This window comes from Scyliorhinus torazame, chromosome 6, assembly GCF_047496885.1.
Source record: "Scyliorhinus torazame isolate Kashiwa2021f chromosome 6, sScyTor2.1, whole genome shotgun sequence".
Lineage (NCBI taxonomy): Eukaryota > Metazoa > Chordata > Chondrichthyes > Carcharhiniformes > Scyliorhinidae > Scyliorhinus > Scyliorhinus torazame.
The window spans coordinates 316,513,472-316,535,181 of record NC_092712.1 but is presented as its reverse complement, the minus strand read 5'-3'; the positions used below and the strand labels follow the sequence as shown (position 1 = coordinate 316,535,181).

The window sequence follows — 21,710 nt, the reverse complement described above, 5'->3', positions numbered from 1 at the left end:
ACAGATCTTCACCATGTGCTGAGTGCATAGACTGGTTAGGACAGGCATAGGTCTTTAGTTTAATCGAACATCGTGTTAACCCACAGTGAAAGTATGTTCAACAGTTTCTAACTTAATAAAATAGTGTTGCACTATTTTAAGTGTTGGTGGCCTGTATGTGTTCCATGGATCCAGAGCACTCAACACATCAGTGCTTGCAAACACACCCAGCCCAGGGAGGGGTGGGGGTTATATTGCTTCTTAATATGTGTATCACAAGCAGGAATCTTGAGGCGGAAAGTGATCTCCAGGGGTACTGACTCACGCCCCTTGCCTTGCAATATCTGCTCTTCCCCCAACCAGCGCAAATTGTCCAAAATGCAACAAGGGAGGCGGCATCGGCGGCGGTGAGAGATCCGGTGGAAACCACCTGTCGCACGGGGAGGGGACTTTAAACAAACAGCAACATGTGAACCGCAAGTCGGGAACGGCGTTGCTGCAGCACCCACCCCGGGACATTGCTGCGAGCGGACTCCCTCCCGTCCAATCAGCTACACCGGAACAGGGGGGGGGGAAATAGGTCCGTCACAGGGTTTACTTCCCCTCCGATAGTCTGCACCGGGACTGCGGGCTGCTGGTTACCGGAGGGTCTGCACCGGGACTGTGGGCTGCTGGTTACCGGAGGGTCTGCACCGGGACTGTGGGTTACCGGAGGGTCTGCACTTGGAGTGTGTGCACCGGGCCGGCCGGCTGGAAGGAGCACCCGGAGGGATGAGCGGGGCCGCCTCCAGTCTGCGCCGCTACACCGAGCTCCCGGTCTGGATAGTGGAGGATCATCACCATGTAAGTGTGGCCCCGACCTGCCCACATCTGCAACGCTGGCCCGGCGATTTAGAACGTTGACCCGGGGATTTGGAACGTTGACCCGGGGATTTGCAATTGTAACGTTTTCCTCGCCCGGGGAATTGGAACATTGTCCCGGGGATTTGCAATTGGAACGTTTTCCTCGCCCGGGAAATTGGAACGTTGACCCGGGAGTTGCCAACCCTCCAGGATTGGCCTCCAGTCTCCAGCAATTGAAACATTAATTGCTAAACAATTAATTGCAATCCTGCAAACAGCAATTGAAAGTCCCCTAGGGCAGCACGGTAGCACAAGTGATGAGCACTGTGGCTTCACAGCGCCAGGGTCCCAGGTTCGATTCCCTGCTGGGGCACTGTGCGGAGTCTGCACGTTCTCCCCGTGTCTGCGTGGGTTTCCTCCGGGTGCTCCGGTTTCTTCCCACAGTCCAAAGACATGCAGGCTAGGTGGATTGGCCATGATAAGTTGCCCTTAGTGACCAAAAAAGGTTGGATGGGGTGGAAGTGAGGGCTTAAGTGGGTTGGTGCAGACTCGATGGGCTGAATGGCCTCCTTCTGCACTGTATGTTCTGTTAATCTCCGTGATAACCCTGCATCGCATGAGGAGGCCATTCGGCCCATCGTGTCTGCACCGACCCTCTGAAAGAGCACCCCCCCCCCCCCCAATCTCTGACCCCACCGAACCTGCGTATCCCTGGACAATAAGGGGTAATTTTTTTGCACCGCCAACCCACCTAAGCTGCACATCTTTGGACCGTGGGAGGAAACTCCGGAGCACCCGGAGGAAACCCACGCAGGAGGCTCTGAGCAACCCTGCAGAACAATCATAGGGACATTTTTTTTTTGTCATTTTTCTATGGACATTTCTCTTTTAAAATAACAAACAATGAAGGGGGAGGGGACGATGTTTGGCCAACAGTCAAGCATTGTCCAATTGGGCAGTGAGTCTTTTTACTTTCCAATTGGTGTCGGGTGGCAGTACGTCACAAAGATGGATGTGTTGACCAACTGATGACTGGAGGGAAGGGGGCCTGTCATGTCATGAAACCTCCAGGAATACAGGAATACATTTGATCACAGTTGGTAACCCTAATTCTGTTCATTCTGTATTCTGGAAATGCAACACTAGGATCTTTTATGACTTGCTACACATTGATACAACCTGAACAATATTAGGACAGCTTTCTGCTCCTAGCTCTTTCCCTGCACCTCCAAACTGTTAGGAAAACCAAGGTAGTTTTGTGGGAATTACATTTATATTGGTAAACATTAGAAATACTGTATAGTTTTAAAATGATTTAATTTAATGTTTCTGAGCCTGGAAGGATAAAACCTATCGTTAGACTCATGCTGGACAAAGGTGTCTGTATGTGTGGGAGTTGGTTAATTTCCAACTGTGTTTCTATTGTGTTGAGAGAGGGGCTACGGCATGAAGAGTAAATAAACCAGCAGTGGTTGCTTAGCACCTGGGGCATCGTGAGATAGAGAAGGTTTTAAGTTTTAATTTAGCTAATTTGATTGCAGTTGGAGGTAGGTAATGAGAGAGAAGGCAGCTCCCACAGCTCTGTCAGAAGCAGTTGGTTTTAGAAGGCTAGAGAGGGAACATCTCTCTCGGCCCTGCTAGAAGAAAAACCATACAATGCAATAATGGAAGTCCAGCTAGTTAAAAAAACTAAAGAAATGAAGAGAACTGTCCAAGAAGTCTGGAGTTAAGTGAACAGAGACCGAGGTATCGTTCGGAAGAATTCCAGGAAGAGTAAATGAAGTGTTCTGAGTTAGAGACGATAGCAACTTCAAAGGAAAAGCAAACGTCTGATGCCATTTTAATGCAGTCTGGGAATTGAGAGTTAAAGCAATTGTGAGCAGTTTGCACAGCAGTCAAGACAAAGAAATCTAAAGGGGCTGGTGTGAAATCCTGCACTGCTGTTAAAAGTGACACTGAATCTTTGTTTAAACGTTTGGAGGGTCTATGGGGTAGTGGTATTGTCACTGCACTAGTAATCCAGAGCCCCAAGGTCATGCTCTGGGGATCCGGGTTCGAATCCCACACAAACGGTGAAATTTGAATTCAATAGAAATCAGGAATTAAAAGTCTGACGATGGCCATGAGACCGTTGTCGATTGTTGTAAAAACCCATCTGGTTCACTCCAGTCCTTTAGGAAAGGAAATCTGCCGTCCTTACCTGGTCTGGCCTACATGTGACTCCAGACCCACATGTGACTCTTAATTACCCTCTGAAAATGGCCTAGCAAACCACTCGGTCCAAGGACAATTCGGGATGGGCAATAAATGCTGGCCCAGAACGAATTTTTCTGGATTTTGGAATGCGAACTGCAAAGGGAAATCCTTACAAGGGAAGGTTTCATAGTGTGTTTTTGGAGTGGAGAGTAGAAGCCCACGTGGCAGTCATCGGGCGGGGGGGGGGGGGATTCCGAGGCAGCATCCACATGAGTGTATTTGGCCACAGCCATCTCTGCTCACAGGGACTACGTATTAATGAGACCATTGTCGATTCAGATATACTTTGTAATCCATGTTAATCCTAAAATCTGTGTATGATTGTTAAGATAAAGTGGATAATGGAGTATTGTATCATAATCCAATTTTTACATGTTTAATAAATGTTTTTTTTTCTTGTTGTTAAACGAATTAGCGATCCTGTGACTCTGTTCATCCGCGTCTTATTAAAAAAGGTAAAAGTTACGGTCTTTTGAGCCAGGGTTCCATTATGGAATCTTCCCGTCCAGTTATAACACCAACTGGGATCGCAACACTGCACCGTTTTCTCAATGATTAACAAGACAGACATCATGCAGTTGCACAATTCTGAAAGAGAATTGAATTTCAAGACGTGTGTTATGGGCCAGGGTTTAGAGAACCCCAAAGTGTATTGTGGAGTTCGCCTGACCCACAACTTTGAATAGATTGTGGTTATGGGGAGCACACGGGCTTACTCTAGGTGTGATGCAACAGAGAGTTAAAGTACTTTTAAATTAAAACAATGTTTATTTATGAAACCAGTTAACACTTTATAAACTCACAGTAAACATCTTAACAACTATCAACACCAATAAATCCCCCAAACAATACAGTACTCCATTGATAACCCTTAATAAATTCCCAAACAACATCCGGAAGACAAAATACCCTTTTTAACACCGAGATCAGGTTTAAATTCACTATTGAGAGCAGTCAGCACTTTGAAATCACCCAATTGATTTGGAGACAGTCTTTAGTTTGCAGAGAGAGATCCTTATGCAGCTCCTTGCTTTGCCTGCAGCTATCCAGCTCTCAAAACAAAACTAACCACACCCTGTAGCAAACAGCCTAAAACGAAAGTAAAGCAGACAGACAGCCCAGCTCCACCCACTCTGACATCACTGCAGCTCTCCAATAAACCCCCATTTCTTAAAGGCACACCCACTACAGCTATTCAATAAACCCCCATTTCTTAAAGGTGCTCTCACATGACACGTTTCAGGCGATTAATTTTAGCAGCATGAAAGAGGAGAGGCAACGTGAATCAACGGGCGTTCTTCTAGAGAGGGTGCAGGAGCCAAGCTGACCAGCCAACTATGTTCAGACCCGGGACAGGAGCGGAGAAAACTGGGTGTGTATGTGCAAACATCATTGAAAGTAGCAGGTTGAGAGAGTGGTTAATAAAGCGTACGTTACCCTAGCTTATACCCCTTGGAGTGCAAGAGCAAGGAGGTTATGTTGAACTTGTGTAAGGCAGTAGTTCAGCATTAGCTGGACTGGAGCACCGCGGTTTAGGAAGGATGCTAGAGAGACATCAGAAACGATTCCCGAGAATGGTGCCTGGGATGAGGAACCTCAGTTGCGTGCATGGACTGGCCAAGTTGGAGCTGTCGTCTCGGGAGCAGAAGATTGGGAGGAGGCTTGATAGAGGTGTTCAAAATCATGATGTGCATGGAGAAGGTTTTTTGATGAAACTATTGCCCTTAAACAAATGATTTGTTTTGATGCGACCCTGATTCTGGGTGGAATGTAGTGTTATGGGCCAGTGTTTAGAGAACCCCAAAGTGTATCATGGAATTCACCTGACCCACAATGTTTAATAGATTGTGGTATGGGGAGCACACGGCCCACTCTACAGGTGTGGTACAGCAGAAATGGAAAAATATTTTTTAAAGCAAAACAATGTTTATTCTATAAATTCAAGTTAACTTTTTTAAAACATACAGTGAACATCTTAGCAACCATCAATTCAAATACAACCCCCAAAGAATACAACACTAAGTAACCCTTAATAGCTTCCCAAACAACATCCAGAAGACAAAAGAAACACCTTTTAACAGAAGCACATTGGGTTTACATTCACTGCTGAAAACATTTCCAATTCTGAATTCACCAAATGATCAGGAGATAGTCTTTTCATGGCAGAGAGATCAACAGTACACCTGCTCTGTCTGGCTTCAGCTCCAACACTGAAAACAAAACTAAAACACACCCTGCAGCAAACAGCCTAAAACAAAAGTAAAAAGCTGACACAGCCCAGCTCCACCCACACTCTGACATCACTGATAAACACCCATTTCTTAAAGGTACATTTCTCAAACACCCATTTCTTAAAGGTACTCTCACATGACCGTCGTCTCATCTGCACTATTTTAAAAGTATCGTCCACCTCTTCACGCTTTCCTCAAGACATTCTTTATGTTCATGTTTTGCAGGTCGTGCCATACATCTATCGAGCGATTGGTTCAAAGCATCTGCCAATGGCGGATATTTGCCTGGTTCACCTGGATTCCCACCCAGACCTCCTAATCCCAATTGACATGTTAGCTGACAGCGTCTTTGATAAAGAGCTACTTTTTGGGTAATGCAAATTGACTAGTTTTGCATTTAACTGTTTACATAATTCTGTGTGCGCAGACGAAGACTGTGGCCAGGTGCAATCAGGTGCTGAGTTTAAAAGTAATGCGATTCTAGGCGGGAAGCCACTGTTTAAAAAAAAATGTGTTCAGGGGATGTGGGCGTCGCTGGTTGGACCAGCATTTATTGCCCATCCCTGAGGGCATTTAAGGGTCAACCACATTGCTGTGGGTCTGGAGTCACATGCAGGCCAGATGCAGAGGGTGCGTTAGTGAGGAAGAGCTGGAGATGTCTCCAGGACATCAGAAGGAACGAGAGAGTTGACAGAACCGTCTCACTAATTGATGCAGTTAGACAACAGGAAAGGGAGGAGAGAGAGGGGGGCCTTTTGATCATATTGGGTCTGAGACTGTGGCTTCTGTAGAGTTGAGAAAAGATTTATTTGGCAGGGCGGGGTGTGCTGAGCAGCAAGGGAATGTGGAACAGGAGAAAGCCATTCTGCTGAATGTGCACGGCTTCTCCTCCCAAGGCTGACACCTCGATCCTGAGCGAAAAGAAAACACTGCGGATTCTGGAGATCGGAAGTAAAAACAGAAAATGCTGGAAAAACTCGGCAGGTCTGGCAGCGTCTGTGGAGAGAGAAACAGAGTTTTGAGTCCAATATGACGCTTCTTCGGAAGAACGTCATTTATTTGCTGCAATTTGGTGTCTAGCTCTGCACCCAGTCCTGCAGTCGGGCTCTGACCAAGGCTCTGTGTAATGGATGCAGACACCCTCAAATGAGAAGTCAATGAGATAAAAGCAAAGATTCCATTCGCCTTTATTGGGAGGTGAGGCAACTTCGGGTGGCTCGATTGGGGTCCGAGTGATTAGCTTAGGAGTTCGGGGTCACTTCGAGTTGACGTCACCGGGCCAGCAGGACGGACGATGTAATGTCATTCCCTGGGTGTCTGTCAAAAGGAGGTTATGCTGAAGACCTCCATCCGTGTCCGTGAAGCTCTTTCTAAAACCGGGAGCAGCGAGGCCGCGATGACTGATGCTGAATACGCTCATTGCCTCACAGAGCTGACACCACTCACTTGTAAAATCAGAATAGTCACACGAGCACTGCGGGCTCTCCGTATTGGGATGGTTTGCGAAGAGCAATGCTGAGCCAATTGAGGTGGGGTATCACCAAGTGAGCTTCATTAAATTCTTCATTCTAGGATATGAGCTTCTCTGGCTAGGCCAGCATTTGTTACCCATCCCTAATTGCCCTTGAGAAGGTGGTGGTGAGCTGCCCTCTTGAACCGCTGCAGTCCATGTGATATGTACACCCACAGTGCTGTTAGGGAGGAGGGAGGGACTCCCAGGACCCAGCGACAGTGAAGGAATGGCCAATTATAATTCCATGTCCGGATGGTGAGTGACTTAGAGAGGATCTTGCAGGTGGCAGTGATCCCCTGCACCTGCTGCCCTTGTCCTTCTAGATAGTAGAGGTTGTGGGTTTGGGAGGTGCTGTCGACGGAGACTTGACGAGTTCCTGCAGTGTTGCTGATTTGCTGACCGTCATGCCTGGGAATAGTATTCGCCAAATCCAGGATATTCCTGGACAATCCCGGAGGCTTGCCACGCGTGGGACCTGAGCGGACCTGGGTGTAATTCGCTGATAATGAAATGTTCAGAAACACTCTTGAGGTCACGATCGTGTTCTGTATAAACACAATTTATTTCTGGTTCTTAGCGGTTTTGTGGACGTCCCTGGGAAAGTAACTGCATTTTCTTTTCTCTGCATCTAGAGACCTAAGTATTGAGAACTGGATCATGCCGGTAGTTTACGCTGGCCATTTTTCACATGTCTTTTGGCTTCACCCATTCTGGGCCCAGCAGATCACTGATGGGAAACATCGCTTCTTTATCGGCAGAGATCCTTCAACTAAAACAATCAGGTATTTCAGCCACTTGGAAGTAATGTCGGAGAATAGTCAGAACCTGGCCTACATTGTGTTGGTAGGTTGAGCTCGATTATCAGGTTCACTGTAACAATGAGACACCATTGCTGCAACTTTACTTCAATGAGTTCCCCCCCCCCGCCATCTCCAGCTTTGTTTTACGAAATCCAGATAGAAAAACTAGCGCACAACCTCGCTAAAACTGATTTCTCATTTTTCTTTGGTAACGTGAGCAGGAGTAGGCCGCTCAAGTCTGCTGCTCCATTCAATAGGACGGTTCCTGATGTTTCCCAAAACGTTTTCTCACCTGATTTCCTCCCGGCGAATCAATGTTCTCGAGGACTGAGTATCCACAGCTCTCTCTGGGGTCGAGAATTCCAGAGTTCCGCAGCCTTCCCAGTCTAGAGGTTTCCCGGCCCTCAGTAACCGATTGTTTCAAGTGAAAAACCAATGGAAACAATCTTCCTAGCGTCGACACTGATGTTCTCAATGCCTCGCGTTTCCTTCTTCTAAACCCCAAAGACGGTCGGCCCATTCTACTCCGAGCAGAATGCGAGAGGAATATACCTCGGCCTAGGAGTGGATTTGTCTGGGCTGCAGTGAGATTCTCCACCTGAATGCTCAGCTACCCAGGCAATGTTTTTCACAATAACTTGAGTGCCGTCAGTAGCGCAAAGCAATAAACCGACCACCGACTCACACCCTCTCGCCCCCACATCGATGAACTCCCAGTTTCGGCGGTGCATCGGTGCCAAGTCGCGGAGCAGAGGCTGCGAGCTCCCCGATCATGAAAGGAAACTGCTCCACCAGCTAGCTCGCTGCGTTTGCCAGAGATTATCATAGCATCCCTACAGTGCAAAAGGAGACCATTCGGCCCATCGGGTCTGCACCGACCCTTCAAACTGGCAAAGTACTTAGGCCCCCAACCCCACCCTATCCCCACAACCCCACCCTATCCCCACAACCCCACCCTATCCCCACAACCGCACCCTATCCCCACCCAACCTTTGAACGCACTAAGGGGCCATTTAGTGTAGCCAATCCACCTAACCACACCTTTGGACGTTATAGGCAGTAGAGCAAAACAGCAATAATAACTTGCATTTTTGTAGCGCCTTGAATGTCGTAAAATTTCCCAAGGCTTTGCAGGCATAGCATCAAACAAAATTGGCCCCATGAGGTATTACGCCGTCGGCTTGTTCCGAGGTCGGTTTCAGGAGCACCTAAAAGATGGAAAGAGAGGATTAAGGAGGGAATCCCATGGGAAGCTGTGAAGTAAATGAACTGCTGGTTTCTGGTATGGTGTCACCTCAAACACGCAGGCACCAATGTCAGAGTGAAGCTCACATTTAACTTCAATGCACAAATATTGTTTTTCTGTTTAAAAAGAGACTTGTTTCTCACCATCATTAAATGATCTTATCAGGGTTACGAGCACAGAGAGCTACTTCCTGAGCGACGGCCTGTATGTGCCGGAGAAACTGCTGGAGAACAAGAAGGAGTTGTGTTTGCAGGTCATCGCGATAGACCCAGGGGAGGAAGGCCCCGCCGGCTGTGGGGAGGAACGCGGAGCGTTGGCTGCCAAGAAAGCCAAATCGGAGCCTGTAACCAATGGAGATTGTTCGTCCGAGGCCGTGTGCGCCAGTTCATCCAAAACCAACGATCGGAGCTCGGAAGGCAGACCGGGTGATGACGACACCTGTGCAATTCAGCCCTCCACTAGAAAGAGACACGTTCAGGAAGCCAACGCCACGGCAACAAGTAGTCCTGACAACAAACAGCGGCAACAAGAGGAAATTGTTACGGATCTCCTTCATGTCTTGGACAAAAGAGAGGCCTACGTCCTGGACATTGACTTGGATTTCTTTTCAGTTAAAAATCCGTTCAAAGAAATGTACACCCAGGTACGTTTTCTTAATTACGACTTTTGAAGGGATACGGTTTGAGAATTATATCTGTACATTCACTGATGGGGTTTGGTTAGTTTGCCTTGTGTTCACAGCACCTTTTCACATAGAATTTGCAATGCTGAAGGAGGCAATTCGGCCCCTCGAGTCCGCACCGGCCCTTGGAAAGAGCACCTTACCCAAGCCCGCCCCCTCACCCCATCCCGGTAACCCCACCCAACATTTTTGGACACTAAGGGTAATTTGTCATGGCCAATCCACCTAACCTGCACATCTTTGGACTGTGGGAGGAAACCGGAGCACCCGGAGGAAACCCACGCACACACGGGGAGAACGTGCAGACTCCGCACAGACAGTGACCCAAGCCGGGAATCGAACCTGGGACCCTGGCGTTGTGAAGCAACTGTGCTAACCACTGTGCTATTGTGCTGGCCTTCTTATGTGGACGCACACGTGTGTGTGTGTGTGGATGCATACACGTGGATGTTTGTGTGCATATATGTGCTGAGGCTGCTGCTCGGGTTCCATCTGTAGATGGAAGAGATGGCAGAGAAATGTTTGGAGTAGATTCTTCACCTGAACTTGAATTTCCAGCACGTTCAGTACTTCTTTCCGGGAGCTGTCCCGGCCTAGGCTAGTTTTACATTGGGCCAGTACGCAAACTGGAAGAACAGCATCTCCTCTTCCGATTCAGCACATTGCAGCCTTCTGAACTCAACACTGAGTTCAATAACTTTCAGGCAGTAATTTCCCCCTTTCTCAACCCCCGCCCACTTTTGTAGTTGTCTGTTGTTTTTCCAGCTCACTGGCCTACCCCCAACTGTACCCCAGCCCTCCTTTACTTGGCCCTTGTTGTTCAGTTGCTCCCATTAACACAATCTGCTGTCTCACATTTTGCCACTATTAGCTCTCTTTACGGTGCCAATAACATTCCCCTTTGTCTTGTGCCCATGACCAATCTGTCTATTTCTCCTTTGCCCAGACCTATCCCTTGTCTTCTGTTCTGCCCAACCTCCTCTGCTCCATTTCCAACTCTATAATTCTGCACATGTCTACCTTCGGTCCTATAGAAGGGTCGTTTAGATCCGAAACGTTAACTCCGTTTCTCTCCATTGTCGCTGTCCAACCTGCTGAGTTTATCCAGCAATTTCTGTTTTTATTTCAAATTCCCAGCATCCACGGTATTTTGCTTTATTTTTTCTCCCAATGCAGAGTTCTAGTCTTCCTTATTTTCCCTGCGAAAGCTTCACAATCCTTGTATCCCGGAGCTGGTCGGGGAAATCTTTAAATTGAGAGATGTTTGGCCGAGGCCCCCTCTGCCTTGTCAGGAGGTTGTGAGAGATCCCGTGGCTGTTATTTCGAAATGCAGTACGGGTGTTCTCCCTGAGGTCAGGGCCAACATTTAACCCGCCCCCCCCCCGTCAATCAACAGCACCAAAACAAAGCATCTGGTCATCGCCACCGTGCTGTGTGTGGCATCTTGCTGTGTACACATTGGCTGCCGCGTTTTCCTGCAGTGACTACGCTGCAGAAGCATTTAATTGGCTGTAAAGCATCATGAGCTGCTCAGTGGCGGGGAAGGCGCTATAGAAATGCAAGTCTTTCTTTTTTGGATAGGAGCGGAACGCATGGAAAGATGTCGAGGGGGGAGGGGGAATCTTCCCATCCTGACGACAGCGAACCCCCACCATGGGTTTCCCGGCTGCGAGGGGTGGGTTGCGTGGGAAATGCCAAATGGCAATGGTGGGACCCGACGATTCTGCCACTGATGGGCTGCTAATTAACATGCCACGGTGGGGGGGATGAGTACCACCGACCCCTGTGTGTGTTTGCCGTAGTTCCCGCCCGGAACACTTTAGCATAATCAAGCGATGTTGACTGTAACCAAGGATCTTTTCTAGCTTGAACCCTCGCCCGTGCATAGCTCCATAATCACTTCCATCTTTTCCCACAGGAGGAATTTGAAATTCTCAAGCAACTGTACAGTTTTACCAAACCCGAGTGGAAAGAGGATGATGAGGTATGGGCTGATCAACCACGGAATGCTGCTAACGCAGTCTGAGATTATGTGAAAAAATACCGTTGTAGCCTAGTCGTTTGGTAGTGTAGAACGTGAGTATTGCCGGAAATAGAGACATGCTGTCGAAGCTTTTCAGCTTGCACTCATGAGGACAGATTTGCAAGAATAGAAACAGTAAAGGGAACAACTATTCATACTGCACGAGAAGAGAGTGCTGATTAGTTGGCAAGTGGACTATGATTGGTAGAGGCATTGCCATGGCGAATGCACCAAGGAGCAGTTCACTGCCAAACTTGTGCTTCAATTCAAACCAAGCCAGGTCCTTTTTTAAAATAAATTTAGAGTACCCAATTATTTATTTTCCAATTAAGGGGCAGTTTAGCGTGGCCAATCCACCTCCCCTGCACATCTTTGGGTTGTGGGGGTGAAACCCACGCAGACACGGGGAGAATGTGCAAACTCCACACGGACAGTGACCCAGGGCCGGGATCGAATCCAGGTCCTCGGCGACGTGAGGCAGCAGTGCTAACCACTGCGCCGCCCGGATTCTTTGTACAGACTAAATTCAAGTTTAAAATCTTGGACGTCAATTCCCTTTTAATATATATATATATATATATATATATCACTGCAGTAGATTCAGGAGTAGGCGATGTGCCTCCTCGAGCCTGCTTTGCATTCAATAAGATCGTCAACTCCTTTGACTTTGATCCCCTTAATCCCCAAAAGTCTTATCGATCTCAGTCTTGACTTTACTCCACGATGGAGCATCCAAAGCCCACTGGGGTCGAGAATGTTTGCAGTAACTATTGTTACAACAACTGTCGGCTTCTTTCTCTTTGTGTTCTTTCTCTCTGATAAATTTGTGTCACCGTGTTTCATTTTAACACGGAAGTCAACCGTGTTCTTCCGTTTGTGATGTTTCTACTTTCATCGTAACCCTATGTTTATGTCCCAGTTATCTACTTTGCTCTGCGTAAACTGTTCAGTTAGAAGTGGAAAAGGTTCAGCACATTTTAACTTGCTGCTTTGATATCTGTGAGAATGCTTCAATGTGATTGGCTGATTTAGCTTGCCAACATCACTGTTGTTGAGTGCTTGGAGATCACCTTGTCCTGGTTCAGGCAGGTGTTGGGAAAGGGAAAATCTGCACGGGCATCGTTTGCTCTTTATCAGCAATGTTCCTCGAGGTCAGCATTGTTGCTTCCTTGCTGCCTGCAAAATCCAGTGTGTCTATGCTCATTTCGCTCGACAGAAAAAGAGATGAATGATGAAATGTCAGGTAGAATATTGGATTTGGGGCTGTACATAGTGAGCATTGCCGCGCAAAGTAAGTAGATCCAGTTGGATCCCATACGGGATTTGCAGTGAACGTCCACGATTGGATTTGTGACGGCCTAACATTCAATTTCTTTCCAACGTAGTAGGGCCCCACGATGATATAAGCCCCACGTTATCATAAATGCCCTGACCTCCACTCTAGGAGATCGGCTGTTTAGCTGTTGACCTTTTGTCAAGACTAGCTGCAGTGAGGATGGGGATAATGCCTAACAATCTTCAGAGTGTTTATCATCGTCCCTCGTGAAGCATCTCAGCACGAAAAATCTACTTGACTTTTCATCTTAACTCTGGGTGCCAAGGAATCAGGAACAGGAGTGGGCTATTGGGACCCCCTGAGCCTGTCCCGTCATACGGTAAGGTCGGGTCTGATCTGATTGTGGCCTTAACTCCATTTACCCCCAATAAACTCTGACTCTCTTGTTAGTTAAGAATCTATCTACCAAGGGAGGCATGGTGGCGCAGTGGTTAGCACTGCTGCCTCACAGCACCCAGGACCCGGGTTCGATCCCAACCCTGGGTCACTGTCCGTGTGGAGTTTGTACATTCTCCCCGTGTTTGCGTGGGTCTCACCCCCACGAAGCAAAGATGTGCAGGGTAGGTGGATTGGCCACGCTAAATTGCCCCTTGGTTGGCAAGAATTTTTTTTTAATGTTAAAAAAAAGTATCTATCTACTGCCATCTTCAAGATATTCATTGACTTTGCCTCCAATACTCTGGGCAAAGAAGTTCCAAAGATTCAGCATCCTCTGAGAGGGAAATATTCTTCTCATCTCCGTCTTAAATGGGATTTAGCAATATACCGTGAATTCTTTCCAGAACCAATGTCTGGACCAGCTTAGCTGTTGAATAAGAATAGGTCTCCATTTTAAGATGTGGAGATGCCGGCGTTGGACTGGGGTGAGCACAGTAAGACATCTTACAACACCAGGTTAAAGTCCAACAGGTTTGTTTCAAATCACTAGCTTTCGGAGCACTTCACCTGAGGAAGGAGCAGTGCCCCGAAAGCTAGTGATTTGAAACAAACCTGTTGGACTTTAACCTGGTGTGATAAGTCTCCTTTTTAAGGGCTGGGGGCAGTTCAAAGTTAACTCCTGTTTTTAGCAATGCTTTTAAATCAAAAATAAACCTGCGTGTCTTTAATGCCTAGGAGGCTTTGGTCGATTGTGTGGAAGCTCGCACAAGGCAACTCGAGGATATGGAAGCTGCGTTTTCAGACCTGTGCGACGATGACAGTGAGGAGAACGTGCAGAAGTGGGCAACAATCCCGGGGTAAACGATGGAACAGCCAAGCTGCGTCTTAAAGCAGTGATGTTTCACCGACAGGAAGATTGTCCGTTATGCATTTGATTCTGTCGCTTTTTTTTTTTGTTTGTTTAATTCTCTTCCGCACCCCCCTCCTCCCATCCTGCATTGTTTCTCTCATTCCTCCAGCGAGCTGAGTGGGTCACTGGCCTGTGACCAGCTCTCTGCTAGCCTGTCCATTGGACTGCTCCCCACCATCTGACTGCCCCCTCACCAACGACACATCCAAATACGAGCGGTCTTCAGCCGCAGTGTTCCGGGTAAGGCAGAAAGCCATCCGAGTAAAGATTAAATCTGGTCTCTTTTTGAAGGTTTTTACATACAGTGAAAACACACAAACAAATCTTGTGATCCAATCATTCCATGCTGGTGTTTATGGTCCACACAATTCTCTCATCCTATCTATCTCATTTCCGTCTTTAAGCAGATTTTCTATTATATATATCTTTATTAGTGTCAGAAGTCGGTTTACATTAACACTGCAATAAAGTTACTGTGAAAAGCCCTTATCGCCACATTCCGGCACCTGTTCGGGTGCACAGAGGGAGAATTCAGAGTGTCCAATTCACCTAACAAGCTCGTCTTTCGGGACTTGTGGGAGGAAACCCACACAGACACGGGGAGAATGTGCAGAGTCTGCACAGACAGTGCCCCAAGCCGGGAATCGAACCTGTGATCCTGGTGCTGTGGAGCAACAGTGCTAACCACTGTGCTACCGTGCCACCTATTCCCTTCTCCCACATCTTCTCATCTAGTTTCCTTTTGCAGACATCTAAGCTGCTTGCTTTAATCACGCCCTGTGGCAGCGTGTTCCAACTCCTAACCGCACTCGCGTTAGAAACATTTTTCATTATTTCCCAGTGGATATATTAGTTTATACTTATGACCCCTCCCCCACCGAAAATCTCCGCAAAGGCAGCCACGTGTGAACAGGATTTGCGCGAGTTAGGATAACGGGCCGCAAAGCTTTGGATGAGCTCAAGTTTATTGGGGGGGTGGGGTTGGAGGTGAGAGAGTAAGTAGGACGGTACCAGAATAGTCAGGTTTATATATTACGCTCAGCACCTGCGGACGGAGGAACAGAGTTAACGTTTCACGTCTGTGCCCTTTAATAAGGTTCTGATATAAGGGGCAGGATTCTCCGCCGGCGGGATGCTCTGTTTTGCCGGCAGCCCGGGCGGGGTGGGGCTGGCCGGCGGGGTGGAGCATCCCGTCCCCAGGCCATCAACCTGAAATGTGAACTCGGTTTCACTCTCCGCAGATGCCGCCTGACCTGCTCAGTACATCTAGCATTTTTCTGTTTCTGTTTTGGATTTCCAGCACCTGCAGCATTTTTCACAATGTGACATCATAGGTTGGATCTTCCAAAGATTCAGTTTAAAAGTTTGTGAATGCGGGAAGGCCTGCTTTTAACTGGCGAAAATTTCCAAAAAGCGTATCCAGTCACTGGGGTCACATTACACCTGCTGAGTAAACATTCCAGCAGCCGTTTCCTTTTCAGCCTTTGGTGTCGTTTACACAACCATGCTTAACTTTTATAGTCATTGAGAATCATGAGGGTACAGAACGCCATTCGGCCCATTGAGTCAGTGTCGGAACGTTTCGAGACATCGCGTTTTGATTGAATTCCAGATCATTCTTCTTTGTTCCGGCCGTTGTCTCATTGGAATTTTGCATTTACTTGCAGCCTGGAAAGTCTCGCTCAGCTTGTGCGAAGCCTGAAGGAGAGGTTGAAGACACCTGACTATGAAATGGTGGGTGCAGCAATATCTGCCCCTCTCGTTTTTCTTTCCCCATTCTTGCGCAGGATGCAGAGGTCGTTGGCCAGGGCAGGATTTGGTGCCGTCCATAATTGCCCCCGAGAACAGTTTGAGGGTCGGCCACATTGCTGTGGGTCTGGAGTCACATGGAGGCCAGACTGGGTACGGGTGGAAGATTTCCTTCCCTCGAGGACATGTGGGTTTGTGCAATAATCGATGGTCACCATTACTGAGACTAGCTTGCGATTCCCGAGCCTGTGGTCTGGTTCAGCACAGAGCTAAATAGCTGGCTTTTAAAGCAGGCCAGCGGCACGGTTCAATTCCCGTACCAGCCTCCCCGAACAGGCGCCGGAATGTGGCGACTAGGGGCTTTTCACAGTAACTTCATTTGAAGCCTACTTGTGACAATAAGCGATTTTCATTTCCGGTGTTTTTATTAATTGAATTGGAGTTCCACTAGCTGACATGGTGGGATTTGAACCCGAGTCCCCAAAGCATTAGGGTTCAAATCCCACCATGTCAGCTAGTGGAACTCCAATTCAATTAATAAAAACACCGGAAATCCCATCCAGAGGGTTAATCCAATGGCGTTGCCACCACATCACCATCTTGCCCCTACATTGTGCACAAGGCTGCTGAGTTCGACTGACGAGAGTCCTGGGCAGACTAAAATCTCGCTTGTTCATTGTAGATCCGTAAACCATGAACTTTTTGTTTTAAAAGCTCAATTAATTTAAATCACCTGAACTCTCGAGGGTAAAGTTGACCGGCAGGCTGTTAAACCTGCAGTCAGTCTGAGCCTGCCGAGTGTAAGGGACTGTCTCACATCATTCCTGAATGTGTTTGAGTCTAATCTGAGAATGATACAGAATAGGAGGCCATTAAGCCCATAGTGTCTGAGCTAGCTTGTTTAGTAGAGCAACTCGGTTAGTTCTTCTCCTCTTTCTCCACGCTATTTTTTCCCCCTTTTTAATATTTCATTGAATGCTCTTTTGAACATTAGAATCCAACCCGATACCACCACCACCGTTCTGGACCACAGCGCAGAGTAAAATCTGCTTCTTCATGTCACCTCTCGTTCTGTTCTCGGTTAACTGAACTCTGTGTCCTCATGTTACTGAGCCCTCTGCCATTGGAATGTTTCTTCTATGTACTCTGGTGTAGGTATAGTTTTGGCCGACTGTAACGTTAGCCAACATTAGAGTGGCACAATGGTTAGCACTGCTGCCTCACAGCGCCCACGTTTAATTCCGATCACTGTCTGTGCGGAATCTGCATGTTCTCCCCGTGACTGCATGGGTTTCCTCCGGGTGCTCCGGTTTCCTCCCACAGTCCAAAGACGTGCAGGTTAGGTGGATTGGCCATGCTAAATTGCCCCCTCGTGTCCAGGGATGTGTAGGTTAGGTTTAAGGTGGTTATTGGGATAGGGCAAGTAAGTGTATTTGGGTGCAGTGCTCTTTCAGAGGGTGGGTGTGGACTGGATGGGCCAAATGGCCTCCTTCTGCACTATGACACTGCCCCACCCCGCGTGGCTGTCTATTTTTCTCTACCTTGCTTCTGTCTAAATCTCCAGACTAGATTGTGGCCCCCCCTCTAATAATCTTCCCCAAATGATAATTCACCATGCGTGACGCTAGGCAGCGAAAGCCAGTGAGCTGACTGACTACAGGCGGCATCACACCCGAGGCCGATTCAGTTCTCGGCTGTATTCATACCCCCACCCCGGCCAGTGAACCCAGGAGAGGCGAGGCGATTGGCTCTACTTCTTACACAGGCTGTCGACCGGGTCCAGATCCAGCAACTTAACTGAATCATCCGATCGATGGGAGGGCGGGGTGCAGGATTGAAGGTGTCAAGTTTGTAAGAGTTTCAATTTTAAGCTAAATCTGAAACCTGTAAAAGTATTTGTGGTTTTTTTTTGGGGGGGGGGGTGGTGGTTGGTAACAAAGTCATTAGCGCTGCATCCGGGTTTAACAGTCTGCTATCTGGGATTTCACCCACAGGTTCACCAGGCGGGGTTAACGTGCGATTACTCTGAACTGCCGCACCACATCAGTGCTGAGGAGGAGATAGACCAGCTCTTGTCATCTGTAAAACGGCTACTTGAAGATTTACCCAAGCCAACTCTCATTACGGTAGCAAGGTACGAAACAGGTTTTCCAAAAGCCAAATGCTGCCAATGCTGGAAATGCTCAGTCGGTGACGTCCCGTCAAAGTTCTCGTGAAAGGTCACAGGCCTGAAAGGCTAACTCTGTTCTTACCTCCACAGGTGCTGCCCGACCTGCTGAGTATTTCCAGGTTTTATTAACAAAATGGGTTACATCCGCACAGTGTGTGTAATCCCGTGCATGCTTTGACACAAAGGCATCTTGCACTACAATTTTGTCTCACCTCCTACCTGTGGGCACTCGTGCCCTAGGATCAAGAGGAGGCCATTCGGCCCTCCAAACCCATCCTGCTTTTCAGTCTGGTAGATCTGTGACAATTCCTTCTTTTGTAACCATAACCACCTTTGACCCTTACCCGTTAATATCATTGAAAAACAAAGGTCTGTTACCCTCAGTTTTAAGTAACAATTGATCCAGCATGATCCAATGTTGGGAGAGATTTCCAAACCCCCAGCATCCTTTGTGTGAAGAGTGTTTGCTAATTTCATGACGGAAAGGTCTAATTTTTAAATTCTACCCCTCCGAGGCAACCCAAACAGTGGAAATATTCTCTCTCTCATTTTTTCTCTCATTTTCTCTCTCTCTCTCTCTCTCTCTTTCTTTCTCTCGCTCTCTTTCATTCTCTCTCTCTCTCTCTCTCTCTCTCTCTCATTCTCTCTCTCTCTCATTCTCTCTCTCTCTCTTCATTCACTCTTTCATTCTCTCTCTCTCTCTCTCATTTCTCTCTCTCTCATTTCTCTCTCTCTCATTCTCTCTCTCTCCTCATTCCCTCTCTCTCACTTCATTCTCTCTCTCTCTCCTCATTCCCTCTCTCTCATTCCCTCTCTCTCACTTCATTCTCTCATTCTCTCTCTCTCTCCTCATTCTCTCTCTCTCTCTCATTCCCTCGCTCTCTCATTCCCTCTCTCTCACTTCATTCTCTCTCTCTCATTCTCTCTCTCTCTCTTGGTGAAATGTGTTTGAACTGCGATGATCCATCTCCTCACACTTGCTGGGAGATGTCCGCATAACCAGAATTGGCTCCAAGTTTATCACTTTACCTCCATCCTGTCGAAATGCTTGAAGTTTTGTTTGTTCTCAGCTGAGTGAGAAAGTCATGGGTTCAAGATCAAGTCCTGAGATTTGAACACGTAATCCAGGCTGACACGGAGTGCAGCACTGTCAGAGGAGCCGTCTCTTTGTTGAGACATTAAACCATGTGTCCTGGACCAATATTCATCCCTCAAGTAACATCACCAAAAGGACTATGTGATCATTAACACGGTGATGCTTGTGGGAGCTTGCTGTGCTCAAATTGGCTGCTGTATTTCCAACATTGAAAGAGTGCAGACACACGTCAAACTGACTGTGAAGTGCTTTGGGGTATCCTGAGATGATGAAGGATGCGTTTGAAATGCCAGTTCTGTTTCTTTCTTTCCTCTGCGTAGACCATTAGTTTGGGTCTCGATATGCACAATATGAAGCAAATTATCTTCCTGGCTCCTCCGCGTCTGATGTGGGAGGGCATCCCAAAGATGCGCTGGGAAAACCCCTTCAGAAGCTCGCAGGCAAGGCTTTAGTTCAGCACACAGCTAAATCGCTGGCTTTGAAAGCAGACCAAGGCAGGCCAGCAGCACGGTTCAATTCCCGTACCAGCCTCCCCGAACAGGCGCCGGAATGTGGCGACTAGGGGCTTTTCACAGTAACTTCATTGAAGCCTACTTGTGACAATAAGCGATTTTCATTTCACGAGGTAATTGAAGGGTGAACTCCTGACAAGTGAGGTGGGCTTGGAGCCATCCACCCGGCAAAGCGATTTAAATCGCTAACTTCGGATGGTCCAATAGTTTTACACTCCTAGTTACTGAGTTAGAATAAACAAAATCACTTTTAACTTCAACGTATCTATTTTGAACACCCAGACCGAGCCACGCACACACACGCGCGCACATACACACGCACATACACACGCGCACGCACATACATAAGCACATGCACATACACACGCACACACACGCGCGCACATACACACGCGCACGCACATACATAAGCACATGCACATACGCACGCACGCACACACACACACACATATGCTCCGGACCTCCCCACCCTTGGGATTTGCACAGGACCACCACCCAAACCGCCAAATCCCATGCACTCAAACTGGGCGCTTGACATTTGCCTTCTCCCTGGCCTCTCGGTTTTATTGAGCCCTTTAAACCTACCTGCTATCCCTCAGCCTGTGCAGTAAAAAGGGGGAGGGGGAAGGGGGTAGTCTCCCTGAGCCCACTGGTGATGTGCTGCACTGGGACCTTCGCAGATTCTTCTGCAGTACGCTCCAAGCAGCTCCAGACTGCGGAGATTTGAACAAGTTTTTCCACTTTAAGCTCCGGTGATTCCAGCGGGACATGACTTTGTACACTGTTGGGTGGGAGTTATGGCCGAGAGTGTCAGCCAAAAGACAATTTAATGCGCAAACCCTCAATATGTTGTTTGTTATTTGTGCAAACTTGGATTAACTCTAATGTTTTTTGTTATATTTAGCATAAACCTGTAGTTTGTTACTGTGTTTCTCGTGTTCTTTATGACTGCCCTCCTGCAAATTACAATTTACTTGAAGCAGATTTTGTCAATGCATTTACAGATCCTGGGCAGAGCTGCCTGTTGAGCAGATATCTAACACTGATTGTGCTAATGTTTCAGATCCAGTTTAGACGATTACTGTCCATCAGAGCAGGTGGACTCTATTCAGGAGAGGATATTAACAGTGCTACGTTCCTGCTATGGACCTTTAGAAGTCCACCTTGAGTATTGAAAATGTCAAACTTCACCTCGTGACCCCGTATCTCAGCCAGAAAATATACACGGACTATTGTTTCAATTGTGGAAGAAAGCGCGAGAAATAGTAGCGCGGGTAGACCAGACGGCCTGTCGAATCAGCTCCGCCATTCAACGCGATCATGGCTGATCTTGAAGGGCTTCGACTCCACTTTCTCAAGAGAATTTTATTTAATAAATAAATTATACTTTTAACAACAGTGCTATTTCATCAGTGTTTACTTCAACACTCTTGCTGTTAAAGTTGGCGGGTTTATTTAGCAAGGAAATGTGTTCAGGAAATAAAAAATTTTTTGACTGATATGGCGACTTGCAGCACCGGAGGAGACAATTCAATCTGACGTACCAGACCTCTGAAAGAATGCTCCTGCTTAGTCCCATCTCTTGCTTTCTGTCTGTGGCCTTGTCAGTTCTTCGGCCTCCAATCACCGTCCAACATGCCATTTAAAATTATTCACGGAATCAGCTTCCACTATCTTCGCTAGGTCGAGCGTTCCAGATCGCAACAACTCTGGTGAGTGGACAAAGAAACTCCCCTTCAGCTCCTCTTTAGATCTTTTCCATGTGATAGCAGGGGCTGGTTTAGCACAGGGCTAAACAGCTGGCTTTGAAAGCAGACCGAGGCAGGCCAGCAGCACGGTTCAATTCCCGTACCAGCCTCCCCGAACAGGCGGCGGAATGTGGCGACTAGGGGCTTTTCACAGTAACTTCATTTGAAGCTTGTGACAAGCGATTTTCATTTCATCAAACCCCCTGACCATGGGGAAGATGGTGGCGTCGTGGTATTA

General features: G+C 47.5%; 1 protein-coding gene across 1 annotated transcript; it reads left to right on the top strand.

The window, feature by feature from the left end:
• Positions 1–552: 552 nt before the first annotated feature.
• Positions 553–21,122, top strand: c6h5orf22 (chromosome 6 C5orf22 homolog). The gene is made up of 9 exons (XM_072510129.1): positions 553–822; positions 5,535–5,680; positions 7,455–7,604; positions 9,034–9,511; positions 11,469–11,534; positions 14,023–14,144; positions 15,865–15,931; positions 17,941–18,080; positions 20,788–21,122. Exons 1-9 carry the CDS (start codon positions 751–753, stop codon positions 20,897–20,899), a joined length of 1,353 nt encoding a protein of 450 aa, XP_072366230.1. The 5' UTR covers positions 553–750; the 3' UTR covers positions 20,900–21,122.
• Positions 21,123–21,710: the final 588 nt, after the last annotated feature.